This window comes from Antrostomus carolinensis, unplaced genomic scaffold (genome assembly GCF_000700745.2).
Source record: "Antrostomus carolinensis isolate BGI_N321 unplaced genomic scaffold, ASM70074v2 scaffold11743, whole genome shotgun sequence".
Classification (NCBI taxonomy): Eukaryota; Metazoa; Chordata; class Aves; order Caprimulgiformes; family Caprimulgidae; genus Antrostomus; species Antrostomus carolinensis.
The window spans coordinates 1-16,020 of NW_010303155.1; the positions used below are offsets into that span (position 1 = coordinate 1).

The following is a 16,020-nucleotide window of genomic DNA, read 5'->3' on the forward strand; positions in this document are numbered from 1 at the left end:
TCCAATCTAGGCAATGCTGTGATTCTGTGAATACTTCATAAGTAATTTCTACTCTTGGCTTGTCCTAATGCAGAACAGGCTAGATCTTAAAAAAAAAAAAAAAAAAACATCAGTGCCTAAAAGCCAGGCTCTGCCATGATTACATCTGGGGCCTCTGGTCCCTAGAGGAGGGCCAGTCCAGGACACCAGGGCTTAGAGCCAGGTGGGTGTTCATGCTCCTCTAGCCATGCTGAGCAGTGAGCCTCCAATGCTGCTGCATACAACTGGTCAGCAAGGAAATGCTGAGGATGGTGATGAACCTTAAAACCTTCCCGAGGGCTATGGGAAAGGCTCAGATCTTCCAAAATAAAGGTGCTGGTACCATTTTTTTCACCAAACTGAGTGAGGTTTGCTCTCTTAAAAAAAAAAAAAAAAGCAAAGAGCAGAGGTGATGTCACTTTCTTTTCTGTAACAGCTAGATAGTTTCTTGGGAAGTGGGAGACTCAGGGGCCTTTGCCTTCTCTGCCTGAGGGGATTTGAATCCATGTTTTTTGCCTTCCAGGGGAATATGATCATGAACAGGCTGTGAAAGTATTCTGGAAAAAAGAGAGAAGGCAGCTTTCAGCTTTACTTTGAAGCTGTGCCTTCACATATACATTTGGTCAGTAGCTGTGAGGCCAGTGGCAGAACAGGAACAGGAGCATGCTTCTGGAACCAAGAGGTTATGTCAGGAGGTAAAGGATAAGGACCCCAAATGCTTCTAGCAGAGGAGTTTATTGAAATGAGTTGCCCACTACTGGGTGCTTTAATCACTACCCATCAATATAAAGGAGCTGGTGATCATTTATGATCCAGGTCTGTTTTAGGAGAACATGAGAGCTGCAGTTGCATCTTATGAGTTACCGAATCCTGCAGGTGGGTTTGCACTGGGGAAGCTGGTTGGAGTCCTGTGCTGGTGATGGGGAAACATTTCTGGCTCACAACTGCACTTAGCCTAAATGAGTGCTCTGTTGCCCACTTGTAAAGGCTGAGGCAGCTCTGGACACATCCAGAGATGCAGATCTAAGTGACTGGTAAATTAATAAGTGGAGAAAAAGGACCTTTTCTGGGTTAAATACTAATCAAGTACATGATTTTGGACTTAAGGGCCTACCTTCTGTCTAAGCTGCACTCTAGTGGTTAAATCTGTACTGGATCTGACCCTGAGTATTGCTGCTTTGCTTTCTTAGAAATCATTCAGTACTCAGCAAATCTATGATTATGCTCTTATTTGTCTGTGGTTGATAACCCAATTACAAAATTAACATTACCGTTTTATTTGTATTATAAAGAGCTGAGGAAATGACATGCCACATACAAGTTGTTTTTGGCTAGAGCACCTACTCCAAAAATGGCTAACTTTCAGAAATGGATTATGCAGTGTTTTTTCTATTTTGTCCCCTGGGGCTCAGCAGCGACTATCGTCTCATGAGTTTCTGACCTTAGCGCTACAGATGCCCTTTAGAAACTGTCAAAACCTGTCAGATTCTTCTTTTGAATATAAACCTTGGATATACACAGCAAAAAGAGAGAGAGAAAGCAAACAAAACAGAAAGGGTGTCCTATAGATAAATATAAGGTTATTAACAAGAACACCCTTAGGTAAAACTACTCCAGATAACTGCAGCCTTTAGCTTGCACTTTCCAGTCCTGGTTGGCTCATAGATTTGCTTCCCCCCACCCCTTCCCGCTAAGCCTTGTTAGCACCTGGATCTGCTTAATATGTTGTTGCAATGATAGAAACCAGAATATTTACAGCATCAAACCCACCCAGCTTCCAGGATGCAGAATATGGTCCTTCAGATGCATATATCACTGCAGAAAGCACATCCTTCTTCTGGAGCTCATTACCACAGCCTTAACCCTCACACAGTGTCGCTCTATCTTGGCTCCAAGCCATAGAAACGCATTTCTCTGACCACAGTCATGATGCACTGCCTTTTCTTTCTGCTTGAAACTTTTTCTTTCCATTTTCATACTGCCTCATTCCCTGATGAAATAACATACCTGTTCGAGAGTCCACAGAGAAATATGGTTGTCCTTGGAGAATACTGTATACTACTCTTGCGCTGTTCCCATAGGTTGGGTCATCAGCATCTGTCGCTGTCACCTGGATAACAGAGGTGCCTGACAAAAAAACCCATCAGGTAAGACCTTGTGGGATAAAGAACTGGCATGAAAAGTACACAGTTCAAAATAAATTGAAATGCCTAACAAGAGCTTTCCCACACTGAACTTCTTCATTTACTGCTCACAGTGTTGCACTTACTGCTCATACTTACATCTCATTAGCACTAAAAGAATTAATAGGCATAAATTCATCATGCATCTATAAGCAGATATAAAAGAGCAAGTACTCTATGGACCACAGTTACAGAATTGCTGATCTAACAGTACTTCGTTAGGGTTTGCAGAGAGCTGGTAGCTACATCCTGCTTGCTTCTTTTCTCCTTTTCTTGATTTTAAGTGTTTTAATTTAAAGGCAGCTCAAATAATATCTATAGCTATGCTGACATCAATCATGAACTGCTGTAGTGGGCCCATGGATGCTGTTTGTTGACCAAGGGATAGAAATTGTACACAAATAGTGAGTGTGAAGGGGTGTATCTCTGAGATAATCTCTCTGTGGGATTGCAGTTTACATTGCAAGGCCTAGAGATTATACCCTGCTGAAATGCCTTTTGGAACCCGCACAGATGCAGATATATTTATTTTCTTCATTTGGTTTTCAAGGTCTGTGTCCTCTGAAGCTAATAATGGCTTGCAGGTGATGTAATTTATCCAGAGCAAGGAGAAGGTAAGGCATAACTGTTTGAAATATATGTGAGTGTTGACTCCTTAAAGTGTCAGACAATGCCTTTATGGATGTATCTAGCCTTCTACATAGTGTTTTGTTTTAGAAACAGATCCAGTGTTACTAGATACGCACTGAAAAATAAATCTGAATTCAAGCTAGCCATTACCATTAAGAAACATTATTTCTGAATGGAACTTTTGTATCTGATGCTTTTCTCTAGCTTTATGTCAACATACTATTGAAGAATGAGAAGCTGAAGCATATCTGTAACTTCAGGACATGAGATTTATATGGTATTATTATCCCCATAATGACGTCACAGAGACAAAAAGCAATAAGCAACTCCACAAGAAAAAAAACAGTCCATAAAAATAGTATGTTATGTGGCTCTTGGATTTGTTACATGGCAATGGTTTCTCGTGACTTGTATAGGTGGGAAGGCTGCTGTTTGTCCTCTGCATTGCAATAACAGGACTGCCTTTGACATGTTCCCATTCTCTAAAAGTGGAGAGCAAACAGTACCAGAATCTTAGGATCCACTGAACTGGGTTTAGTGCAGGTTTACATGGATTAGAAGGGGCAAAACTGCTAATAATTGTCATATCTCTCTGATTTCAAGGGTTCCTGGACAGTATTTCAGCTCCCAGTATGAACTAGAATAGGATCCTAAAATTGTGTTGTGTTCTGGATGGTTGTCCAGAAACCATAGAAACCATAGAAATGGTTGTCTAATGGTCATTACTATCGCTACCATCCGATGGCAGGGGAGAAGGGGCATTGCATTACTGCAAGTTGACTGAGGATGGCATGTTTGAATTACATCTTTTTTCAGCTCTCTGGCTTCCCTTGGCATGTGTTCTTTCAGAGAGGCCCAGCTGACAGTGGTGTAAAGCCTGCTGTCCCTCTTCTGTGGCTGTCAGCACCCTGGGGGGAGCTCTCCTGTCCTGCAGCTCCTGCACAAGGGGCAAAAGCTGAGTCCAAGGAGTCAGGGATTTTATGTTTTGGTAACCATCACCAGTTTGCTTATGGGGGGAGGAGACTCCACAAAATCTGCCTTACCCACAGGTGACATTTCTGGAACAGAGGCTACGTAAGGTCCATCCAGGAACTTGGGTTCATTGTCATTGATGTCTTGGATTTTGATGATGAACTCCGACTCTGGTTCCATTGGCCGGCCCGTTCTCCTGTCCAGAGCCTGTGCTCGGAGGGTGTACTGCGACCTTTCTTCCCGGTCCAGTCTCTGAATGGCATGAATATCCCCTGTCGTATCATCAATTGTAAACACAATGCCAGCTCCCTCTCCTGAGAGGATGTATTTGATTGAACCATCTCCCCTGTCCATGTCAGAATGGAGCTGTGGAAAGGAACAGGATTCAATTAGACCGTGAGCTGGGCAAGCAGCTGCTGAGAAACACTAAGCACGTGAGCATCCTGAGCATTTTGGTCTCACCGTTGGGACTCACAGGCTGGGTTTAATGAATTTGTTTTGCTGAAAGAGGCAAATACTCACTAAAGTCAGTATCACAGAGTTGCGGTTAAAAAGCCTCTCCTGTCTTCCCATTTCTGCACTCACAGCTGTGCCAGAAGAAAAGGCACAGACGCTCAAACAGGAACAGGCTATGTACCTTTTTGAAATCACACTCAACACAATAATTATCTTTTGCCTGGTTGTAAATGGCCGTTGAGAAGGACTCACTGCCAGGCTTGGGGTAAGGTAAGGTCAGCAAAGCCGCAGACTGTGCTTGCTCACATGGCTTAAGAGGAGTCAGATATTCCAGAGGTAGCACAATGCTGGGACAGACAAAGCAAATATGTTTGGGATCAAGAGGAAAGCCAGATGGGAGAGCTACTCAGTAACTGTCGTGATTCAGAAATCTTTAGGTTTTTTCCCATGAAAATTTTAGCAATAAAAATTAGGCTGAATCTTTACAACTTCAGGAAAGAATTATTGTCAAACAATAGGTAAGGGAAGCAACGAGGAACATGTGATTGTGTCAATGGCAGGCTATAGAGATGAGAGGCATCCCAGATTTTCTAGGGAATTAGCAAATGGATTTATTGCATGACTGCTAATTAGTTCTGAGCAGCCACAGATAGCTGTGCATGCAACAGAACAGAAGAAAAGTAAATGCAGTGCTAATTGTCATCTAAAACAGAGAAACAAATCATCCTGGGGACTACCATTCTGTTAAACACCTGGTTCCTATGGAACACTGGAATGACTATCAAAAGACAAACAAAGCACTTAATTTCCCTCACACTATGAAGGTGCTTAACAGTGTGCTCATACTTCCATGATTTTGAGGAAGAGAGCATAAAGACCAATGCCCAGAGATGGTATTGGTTCAGCCCTAAAAGACAGGAAGGCAATGGACTTGAGGTGCAATAATCAAAATGGGATTTTTCAAGAATGGTTCAGGTGTGAATTCTATTTTCCAGTGTGATTATCATCTTTAGAGATGAATAAAGAATAGATAAATCATTTTTAAAAAGTGGTCAAAGTGGGCTGGGATTCAGTTGAGCACATTTTAAAATGCATATATGAGCTAGTTATCTCAAGAAATAAGGTCAGAATTAAATGTGTGCTTAATGCTTTGGTGAGCTCAAAGGACATATGGGAATAATTGTGGATGATGAGGCCAAACATAAGTAAATACTGTACTGGAGAGAAAAATCTTGGAATAATAAACTGAATATGTGAACACAGAATTGGTAGGATTTGAAGAAAGAATCCAAATAGAAATGGATAATTGGTGTGGAAAAGCAGAAGTAAAACTTGATGCGTTTGATTATAGGTTAGTCTCTCAAGAAAGCAGAAATCTCGTCTCTGAGGTATTTAAAAATGCTCTGAAAACTGTACAACAACTTATCACATAGGAAAAAGTTTTATAGGGATGTGGACAAATTGGCTTATCTGACCCAGGCATTTCCAGTGCCAGTGGACCAGCTCTTCAGCTGTTTTAGGGCACATGGTCTCGTTGACTTGGGAGCTGAAAGACCATTTTCCCCAGGGAAGGGTCTGGTTGGAAGATGCTCAGTCTCTGGAGGTTATTTTCCTTACTAGCCTCTCAGAGCGCAGCACATGCTCTATGCAAAACTTGGGCCTATTTTAGGGTAAGACTGATTTGAGCTGAGGTGGGATCTATGTGGTTTTCTATGGCAGTTTCTACCCTGCAGACAGGTCCGTGTGTTCAGGTGGCCCATTGACTCTTAATGACTGCTGGGACACTGAGTGTTAAGGGCAGCAGCACTGCGAAGTGGCTGCAAGACCTGACGGTGCAGATTGTGACAACTGCCAGCAGCTCTCAGGTGATGTATCAGCTAAACGGAGGAAGAACGAGCCCAGAAAAATTTGGCAGTGGCAAACAGTTAAATTTAGATGACTGCCCTGTGTATTAATTCACATGCAGGCTCCAGGACTGCAAACTGGCATATCTTCAGGAAACACCCTCTTGTGATTAATTTAAAAAAAAGACAGTAGTTGTCATTATTTACCCTAAACACCCATAACTCAGAGATTATCACTGTAGGAGCTAGTAAATAGGATGCTTCCAGAAGGAGGACACTATTAGAGCTTTTCCAATTGATTCAGAACCACTAAGCTACATCTTGGGCATTTGTTTTAGTGCATCAGTGTGTCAGTGAGAGAATGCAGCTGCTGAGACAGATACAGATGTTAGACCTGATTGGGGAATTAGACCTGGGCCTGATGGAAGAAAATGTGTTTTGGAAAACCAACAAGTCCTCATTAAATAAGAAAAAGAAAGAAGAAATCAAAGTCAAATTCAAAGTCAAAGGAAAGGCAAAGGAAAAAAAAAATTAAAAAAAGGAAAAGAAAAAGGAAAGTGGAAAAAGAAAAAAAGAAAAAGAAAGACTAAAGTATCTTTTGAAACAGCAGAAGGTGTTCAGGAAAGTTCAAAATATTTAAAAGAAGATACTGAATCAAACTCATGGGTAAAAGTATATCTTCTGTCCAAAGCCCTGTTTGGAAGGAATGTAGCTCTCCAGGGAGCAAACAAGGAGTGAACCTGGCATGCTAGTAAGAATTTGGGAGTACAAGAGGATCTCTGTCTAACTGTGATTTGTTAAAACCATTTGGTCTCAAGCAAGGCTAGGCAGTAAGAAATGCCAGCAGCACTTTTGCAGCTTCTCATATAACCTGCTCTTTCTAGACAAAGCAAAAAGGAGCATAAAAGACATAATGCTGCCAGAGTACAGTAAATCTGAAAGAATTTGGTGTGTGAAGGGACTGAAGCTCCCATCATTGCTCACACCAAACCCACTATCAGGATGTTGCAGTTTGGAGTTTTCCTGGTTTTTAGCTGAGACAGAGCTGGGTTTCTTTTCAGTAGCTAGAACAGTGCTCTTCTGGGATTGTGGTTTCGGTTCGGGATTGTTGCTCCTCCGGGATTGTTATCTGGGAACGGGCCGGGTAATATCAGTATTATTTTAAGTTTTCTATTAAAGATGATTAAGGAAGTGGAGCATCTCCCTTATGAGGAAAGGCTGAGGGAGCTGGGTCTCTTTAGCTTGGAGAAGAGGAGACTGAGGGGTGACCTCATTAATGTTTATAAATATGTAAAGGGCAAATGTCAGGAGGATGGAGCCAGGCTCTTCTCAGTGATGCCCAATGGTAGGACAAGGAGCAATGGGTATAAGCTGGAACACAGGAGGTTCCGCTTAAATTTCAGAAGGAACTTCATTACTGTAAGGGTAACAGAGCACTGGAACAGGCTGCCCAGGGAGGTTGTGGAGTCTCCTTCTCTGGAGACATTCAAAACCCGCCTGGATGCCTTTCTTTCATTTAGGTTCCTGCTCCAGCAGGGGGATTGGACTAGATGGTCTTTTGAGGTCCCTTCCAATCCCTGACATTCTGTGATTCTGTGATTTACATTATTAAATTGTTCTTATCTCAACCAACAAGTCTCCTTACCCTTGCCCCCAATTCTCTCCTCTATCCCCTGGGGGTCTGGAGTGAGCAAACTGCTGTGTTTGGCTGCAGCCAAGTGCCAGCCAAGGGAAACCATCACAAGGGTGTATGTTGAAGTTGCTGTGTCGGAAAGTGATCCAGTTTTAAGTTGACTCTGTTTTATGGGTGGTGCAATAAATTGTACTGCCATGTAGCTGACACGGAAATAGAAGTTAATTTGCACTTTCTCCTCCATATTAAGGAATGGACTATGGGAGGAATAAAGCCGATAACTCCTGAGAAATTGTTAACTCTGTCAACATGGGTTGCTTCTGTTTGTGAAGATAGTACAAAAGACTAAGGAGGCAAAGGGCACATGGCACACGGTGTTGCCGAGGGCACCTCAGGGCGGGACTTGTGCAGCTCCACTAACCGGGCTGTGACTCCATCCTTGATGTTCTGCCCCGTCTCTACCTGCAGGGGATTTTTGTGAGGATGCATGAGTGAGTTTGGTTGATCTGCAGTGATAGCCTGTAGAAAGGATGCATTTTATTCACTTGTTCAATTGCTGGGGTTCAAATGCCTCTTTCCTTTGAAACAGGGTTAGGGAGCCTCTGATATGGCAAAGTGGTGAAGTCAGTCCCCAGTTCAATTACTGATGCAGTTTTGGCTGTTGGATGAATGTGGAAAATACCTGCTGTAGCAAATGTGAGGGCTTTGGTTTCCCTAGTTCATCCTATTATTCAATAACCTCTAGGAAAGTTGAAGCCTCATATTTATCTGTGACAGGACCAGGAACCCTCTGAAGCTAAAATACTTTAAATTAGGATCACGAGCACTGAAGAAAAGCAAAAATGGTACTGACTTCACCTCAGGAAATTTCTTTCCATTTCCCTGTCTAGAAGGTATTTTGCACCTTGCCTCACAGTTATGTAGGAAAGTATATTTTTCATAGAAGCCTTGAAAATCATATTAGGCAAGTGATGTATGGTTCAAGTCAAGGCACTTTTTGGGTTGCTCCAGTCATAAATACCCAGCCAAAATAGCTGTACAAGAGCATCAGAAGAGCCCATCTCTTATGGGAAGCCTTTAGAGTATAAAGTAAATGCAACTGGATCTCTGCTGTGCACTCTTTCTTCTTCTAACAGGGGGTTGGAGAGGGCAGATGGCTAAAAGCAAGGCCTGGCTAGCAGAACCTTTCAGTGTGCTGTGGGTTGGTATCAGTAAGAAGAGGCTCTGCCTGGCCAGGCGTGGGACCCTGGGCTGTTTGGAGGGCTGGTGCTAGCAGAGAGCAGTAGGCTGGCAGTCTTTCTGCACCTCTGCCCCTCTCTGCGTGAGCCCTTCCAGAGCTATTTCTGAGACAGCCTGGGGTGACTCAGGCTGAAAAATTTCTGACTCCCAGGATCCTATTTTGGCAGCAGAGTTCCCTGGTGTCTGGTCTACACAGAGCAGTCCTGAGCTAGGAGGCCTTCAGAGCGATCTAGCCATGTCAACTCAGCAATGCATAGGGCTGATTGGCCCTGTTGACCGTGGGAGCTAATTACCCTTATGCTAAAACAGCCGTGGCATAGGCAGTCCTCGAGAGAGCTCATCACGGCAGCTTGGGCCTTTGTGTGGTGGACACAGGCCATGAAGAGTCGTCTCTGCTTTCCCCTGTTCGGCAGAGCTAAGCAGCAGCAAGCTCCAGAGCACTTCTGACCGTGCCAAGTTTTCGTGCTCCTAATGACACAATCAGTCTAATGCAAAGATGAGCCAGTTTCTTCCAGTACTTGTTTTAGCTGAAATTCAGCTCACAGTGCAAGTCTGGAGTCGTTTCAGATGAAACCAAGTATGTGAAATAATATGTCTGGCCCTCATTCCAAAGCTGGGAATTGCATGAAACCAAATATTAATTTATTTAATCAATAGAGATATCAAGAGCTGAAAAGCTAGGTGCAGAGATGAATGAAGACTAATGAGGTCTCATTTGGCAGCAATCACTAGTAATGCCATTGCTGTGGGAGGAAGGAGAGCACATCTTGCTGTCAGACACACAGGGATAAATCAGGAGGAGGTCTTTTGAAGCCTGTGGATTCATTTTGATTTATACTGGTGTGGCCAAAGGCACAGTTTAGCTCTATGAAGCTGTAAAATGGTAAATACAAGTCCAAAATAGGCCCCTGGATAAGTGAGTCTTTTTCTTTTTTTTTTTTTTTTCCTTTTTGCAGATTAATAGCTTGGAAGGAAAGAAGGAGCCTTGATCATGTAAAAATAAGCAATGAAATCTGAAGGAATTGTTTTCTGACATCCTTTCTTAGTTCTTAATTTTTCATCTCTATATAGATTTTCATATCTATATGTAGATACCTGTATATATATATATATATATCTTTTCATACCCATATGTTATCTGTGCTCATCATAGCAGTATCTGATACTCTAGCCATGTAAAAATCGTATTGTTTCAACACAAGCACACTAACTCTTTCTCTCTCCACTTTTTCCAGATTTGTCACCTTGCTGTAGACTGAAGCAAACTTGGTGCTGACCATAAGCCTTTGAATAACAGTGTCAATACTTTAAACAATTCAGAGTCTTTAAAAACAGTCAAAAATCAGAAAAGGAGGATGGTTATAGACAGGCAGGTCATGATGGCAGACATCACTGGTCTGATTTCCTTTAGCTTGTTCCTCAAGGAGCTACAGAAAATTGAATGCAAAATACTACCAAGTAGATGGGATGAGCTTAGGGAACCATTTTACACTTATCTAGGTTCATTTGTAGGTTCTTGGGGTATAAGGGATCCAAAAATAGGACTCTTCATGGTTGGATTTAATGAGCTGTCCCTCTACCCTTCTAAATCTGGAGCAGCTTCTCTACAGTCCACAGAATTAACCTGTGATCAAGCTGTGGTAAACAAGAAGATACTCTGAGATTGGTAGAAAACAAAAATTTAAATGTCAGTTTTCAAGAGAAATTGGCTATTTAATTTGATTGTGAATTTCAGCTTCCAACTGACTTGATCACAGGCAGAAGCATGATCAGAAACTTCCTTTCTTTCCTCACCTCAGATGTCAATATAACCTTGCTTTGCCTTGACGTTGTAGGAGTCCCTGGAAAGATCACTGCAGATTTTCTAATGCTACCTCAACTGCAGATGAGGACTGGTGCAGCAGATCTCTTTGAAACAGGTAAATATATTGACAGCCCCTTAAAACAGAAAATTCTTCCCTAACAAATGTGACACTGGTCAAAAGCATTTGGGAGCAGAAGTGAAATTAAGGTGGATAAATTCACTGCCAGAAAGAAGGTAAAGGCACTTAGGGAAACTTCCCGTGTTTCACCACGGTCTGCAGATATACAGATGTATCCACTTTGGCAGATACCCTCCTGGTGCAGTTCTTACCTTCCCGACGTAGAGAGGGTCAGTTCCTGTGTACTCCTCCAGAACGAAGAACTGGTTCCACACCCAGCTCCGCTTCATACGCTGATGCAGCTTGTCCGACAGGTTGTCTTCTTGCCCTTCAGTGAGGGGCCTGGCACTTCCTGACAGCACAGTTGTAGTAAGGTCCATCAGTCCCCAAAAATACAAGGAGACACCAAGTCCAAGCAAGCTCTTTGCATTGCTCATTCTACCTGAAGTCCACATCTGTATACCAGGGCTGACTTAAAAGTCAAAACGTAGTATCTTGGATCCCTTGAGAAGAAAGTAGGTCTTGTGTGTAGTCCTTTGAAATGTCCAAAAGAGATCCTGGTTCTGAGAATGGCAATCTCCTGTAAAGTTAAAGGAAATTCATAGGAGGATGTTTTTTCCCCCAAGGTAAAAGAGTTTCCTCCATAGGCAATATGCTATAAAATATTTAATCTTTTACATAAAAATATGTAAAAGGGGGCACATCTTCTGAAACTAGGAGTACTATTACTGTATAAGCTGCAGAACTGGAGCCTTAGATATAAGAATCGTCAGGGTTTAGTCAATAAGTAAGAGTTCTCTACTTTGCTAACTTAGCTGTAGTGTTGCTTCATGGTATTGATTGGCATGAGTTAACTGCATACTCTTTAGAAATATTTATGATCAGAAGTCCTTAGAGAATACTTAAAAGCAGTTCACTGGAAAATTGTAATAGCTGGTGAATACTTTTTGGCAACTGCCTTTCTGTTTGGAAACTATGTCACTGTCATTACACACGTGTGCACGCACACGTATCTACAGAAATACAGATATTATTGCTATATTGAAAACCTTGATTGTAATTTCTAGTGGCTCCAAGTTATTTCTAATTTTAAGTATTCTCTCAACCTCCCCATTGCTTGAATTCAGGTTTCACACCCTGCTGCCTCCTCTCTGAGGAGCTGATGGCTGCTACAAATGTAACATTTCTAGAATTTGAATGGTCAGTTAATCATTTTATAACCCACAAAAGGTTTCACAGTGCTGACAGTCACATGCTATTGTGTGATATGTCCAAGGAAGTCAAGCTAACGCATTTTTTCCTCCACAAGCCTGAAAGACCCGTTTAGGCAGAGGAATGCTGACCTCTACCAGAGGACACTTTCTCATCAGTCTAGGATCCTTTGCTGTCACAAAGTCAGTTTAGTTGGTGACCTCACTCCAGGCTATGGATTGCAGCAAACCTTTCCTTCACTATTTTGCTGAGTTTAATGATGTGATGCTGCCCTCAAGTTACTCTGTCAAAACAGTCCATATATCCTCTGTGCACCTAGTATTTTTGCTGTTCTTTTTAAGAGCTCTTATTTCTCTTTTCAGGACAGACTTATTAGGAAAGGCATATGGGGCTCTGAGGCTTAAGCAATTAATTCACACTTAATTTTACTGCTGTTCTATACTTAAGTCTTTAGGCTTAATTAATTGTTTTATCCAGTGGAAATAAAATGTAGCAGGTGATGTCTGTCAAATATTTCTAATTGAAGTTCTTGAAAAAATTCAAAATAATGAAAAATACTTTAAAGAGATGCATTATGCTATTTTGAAGTGAAGATTGAGACAATGCAATGTTTTTGACAGAGAAGAATAAAGTGTTTTAAAATTCCCCAGGATCCAAACTGGCACAACTGGAGGACTGGGTACACATAGAAATCTACTGAAACAGAAATTCAGAATTTAATCCAAAAGTTGGCTGAAATCTGAAAAAGGCAGCTTAAGTCTGGCGTAGATGTCCACAGGGGAAGTAAAGATAAAATAAATATCTAAGACTAATTTCTACACAAAATAATGTTTCCAAGTATAATGGCCAGAAGGAATATGACTACACAGTGCTGATAGTCTATACAGTTGTGAAGTGTAGCAAACAATTAACAGGTTCTTTACCTTGAAAAGTTTATCTTTAAACTTTTAAAGATTCAACAGCTACAACAAAGAAAGGCCAAACCGTACACACAGAACATGGTAAATCTCTTCTAAGCAGAGCAATGTAGAGGACTGCTGGTTGTTTAGACATTGGCTATGTTATGTGCTAGGGCTTATTGTCTGCAAAGCCAAAGAATGGGTATTGATCTAAGCAGTATAAGCCCAGAAGGACCACAGTCATCTCTGTGTGTCTGTCACTTCATGAAGAAGCTGGCAGCTGTTTGCAAGAGGCAGGGATGAGGCTCAGCTTGCTCACAGTCTAAGGAGTCCAAGACCTGTGTGTGCAGTGCTTGCCTCTGTCCCATGAAACCTTAGCTCCCACCAGCCAACATACATTTACACAGGGGAAAGGAGACTGAAGTCATCTTCACACAAGGTATGCCCACCTTACTCTGGACATGAGCTGACAATGTGTGCTCACAGCTCAGAAAGTCAACTGTATCCTGGGCTACTTCAAAGGAAGAGTGGCCAGCAGGTTGAGGGAGATGATTCTGCCCCTCTACTCTGCTCTAGTGAGACCCCACCTGGAGTACTGCGTCCAGTTCTGGAGCCCCCAACACAAGAGAGACCTGGACCTGTTGGAGTGGGTCCAGAGGAGGCCACAAGAATGACCAGAGGTATGGAACACCCATATTTTGCCAGTGAGTAAATGTGAGGAAGGGTCTCCCACCACTCCTCAACATGACTTGAGGGAACCCAGCACTACCTCTGCCATGCAACAGGAAGGGAAAGCAGAGGCAGGCAGCTGCTCAGGTCCCACCTGGAGTTTGTACTTTAAGAAATTCCATCTACTGTACAAGTCAGTTACATATTTGCCCATGTGACAAAAGAGGTGATACAACATGATGGACCAATTCCTGTAGCAATAAGAATTGTGTTTGTAGGTGAACTCCCAAACTACAAATTCAAAACCAGATGTCTCCTGGAATTAAGCACAGCCAACAAGGATCAACAGTGCTCAAGCAGGGTAGTATCAAGACACGGTTAAATAAACTTAGGGAGTTACCAGTATACCTGTAATGAGGCAATAGCAAAAGGAATCTGATCATCAGGATGCGTTTCCTGCACGTGTGCATTACATCAGCAGAAAGTAAAGTAAGTAGAAGCAGTGAAATAAAGGTCAAGAGCAGGGAACATATATGCTTCAGGCTCTCTGTGATAACAGCTTTTGTCATCTGAACGTCACTCAGCATTGCAGTGCAGTTCCATGGAGAACTTCTTTTGAAAATAGTGTGCAATTCAGTGGCCCTCAGAAGCAACATGCCTAAGAGCACTTCTTATGCAATCTAATCAGGAAACTTGCCATTAAGAGATGTAAAGTCTTGTAAAAGGATGTTCTGTCCCTGAGTACCAGTAATTTCTCCATTTAATACCAGTCTACGGTGACATAGTCATATATTTTTGTGGGAATGGAAGAAAGCATTAGTGGTGAGGTGGCATACAATTTTTTTTATGTTAATATCAGGTTTTCTGGCATCTCATGCCTTTCAAAAACTGTAAGCAAGCAGGTTCAAACTTTTCATATTTTGCTTCTTGCCTAAAGGCAAATTACTACCAATAATAACAGTGTTTAATCAAGAATGGTTCCTCTGTCTCTGAGGCTGAAGGAGAATGATTTTATTTTATTTTATTTTATTTTTTTTCCCTGTCTCATGTCCTTGGCTGGTGTTAAAAGAACAAAAACCACCTTTGTTAACTTCTGGCCTGTGATGCTGCTGATCTCCTTGGGGCTCCTTTCCTGCAGCTTCAGCAGCTCCAGGTGTGCAATGTTGGCCTCTGGATCTGCAAGGGCTACCGGTCAAGCAAGTTATTTCTCACCAGTATAGACAGCACTCATGTACTCATGTACATTTAGGGTTTGAATTGTGTGGTGGCACAAGTAACAGCTGAGCTACAGTTAAGGTCACGGACAACCGAGTCTTTCAGAGGATTCGTGCAGATGGCTTCTTCAGCAGCTGAGTGTGATGGATGAGTATGGAGTCACTTAGACTGTAGACACAACAGTTGGTTAGGATGATAGCCATATGCTTTGACTGTGCTAGCTTGGTGGGATCTCTAGCCTCAAGTGGAGGCTTGCTGCAGATGGATGACACAGGCTGTGAGACAGAGTCTGTTCTGCCTCAGGCTGGGTAGTTCCTTGTAGGGATATCAGGGGGACCAGTCATACAGGAAGGCACTTGTTGGCACAACTAAGTGAGGCAGAACTGCACCTTTAATGTTCTCTTAATGCAAGTTGTTTCTTGGAGCCCTCCAAAACGCTTTTTTAAGGACCTCTGCAAAGATGGAATTGATGAGCCTCTGCTTGTCATATGAAATATATTATAGAAATACACTTCATGTCTCAGCATGGGGATGTGCAAAGGATTTGAAGGCAGGAAAGGGAGGCATATCTTGTTTTCCTTGCTCACATAAAAAATCATTGAGCCCAGGAAGACTGCATGACCAAAACCTGTGGGATTTCTGCAGCGGGTATTTTAATTTTCAAGAACAATTTAAATGTTTCAGAACCCAGTTCATTACCCAGAGTTGAATTACCCCATTGTAATAGCCTGAGCTGCATCTGTGCAGTTTAGATCCCTGACCCAAAGTGAATGCCTTTCTTGCCCCTGCTTTTCTGATGAATATTTGATTACTAGCTCAGTTGCTTAGGTTACTTTCTCTGTTCTTGACTTGCAGACATTGCTGAAAATCCTTTTTATTGTCACTCAACAGTTACAAATATGTCTTTTGGCTTCATAAAGACCCATGAAGATCTGATTGAACTCTGTGCAACTGGTGGTCTATACATGGTACAAAGGAAGTACCTAATTGTTCTATACAAAAGAGTCACAATAATGCACTTTCCACCATTGCAAATACAAATTTCTCTTTTAGCCCATATTATGAATTAAAGAATGCATAATCCAAATGTGAGCTACTTTTCATGCTGCAATTTTAAAGACCCCCCCC

At 42.1% G+C, this 16,020-nt stretch overlaps 1 protein-coding gene across 1 annotated transcript; it reads right to left on the reverse strand.

Annotated features, from left to right (window-relative positions):
- Positions 1–2,025: 2,025 nt before the first annotated feature.
- Positions 2,026–11,334, reverse strand: LOC114818389 (cadherin-20-like; the record flags this gene model as incomplete). The annotated part of the gene is made up of 3 exons (XM_029084021.1): positions 11,110–11,334; positions 3,875–4,169; positions 2,026–2,145 (listed from the first exon to the last, which is right to left on the reverse strand). Coding segments are annotated over exons 1-3 (640 nt in total), but the record flags the coding sequence as incomplete, so codon positions are not given.
- Positions 11,335–16,020: the final 4,686 nt, after the last annotated feature.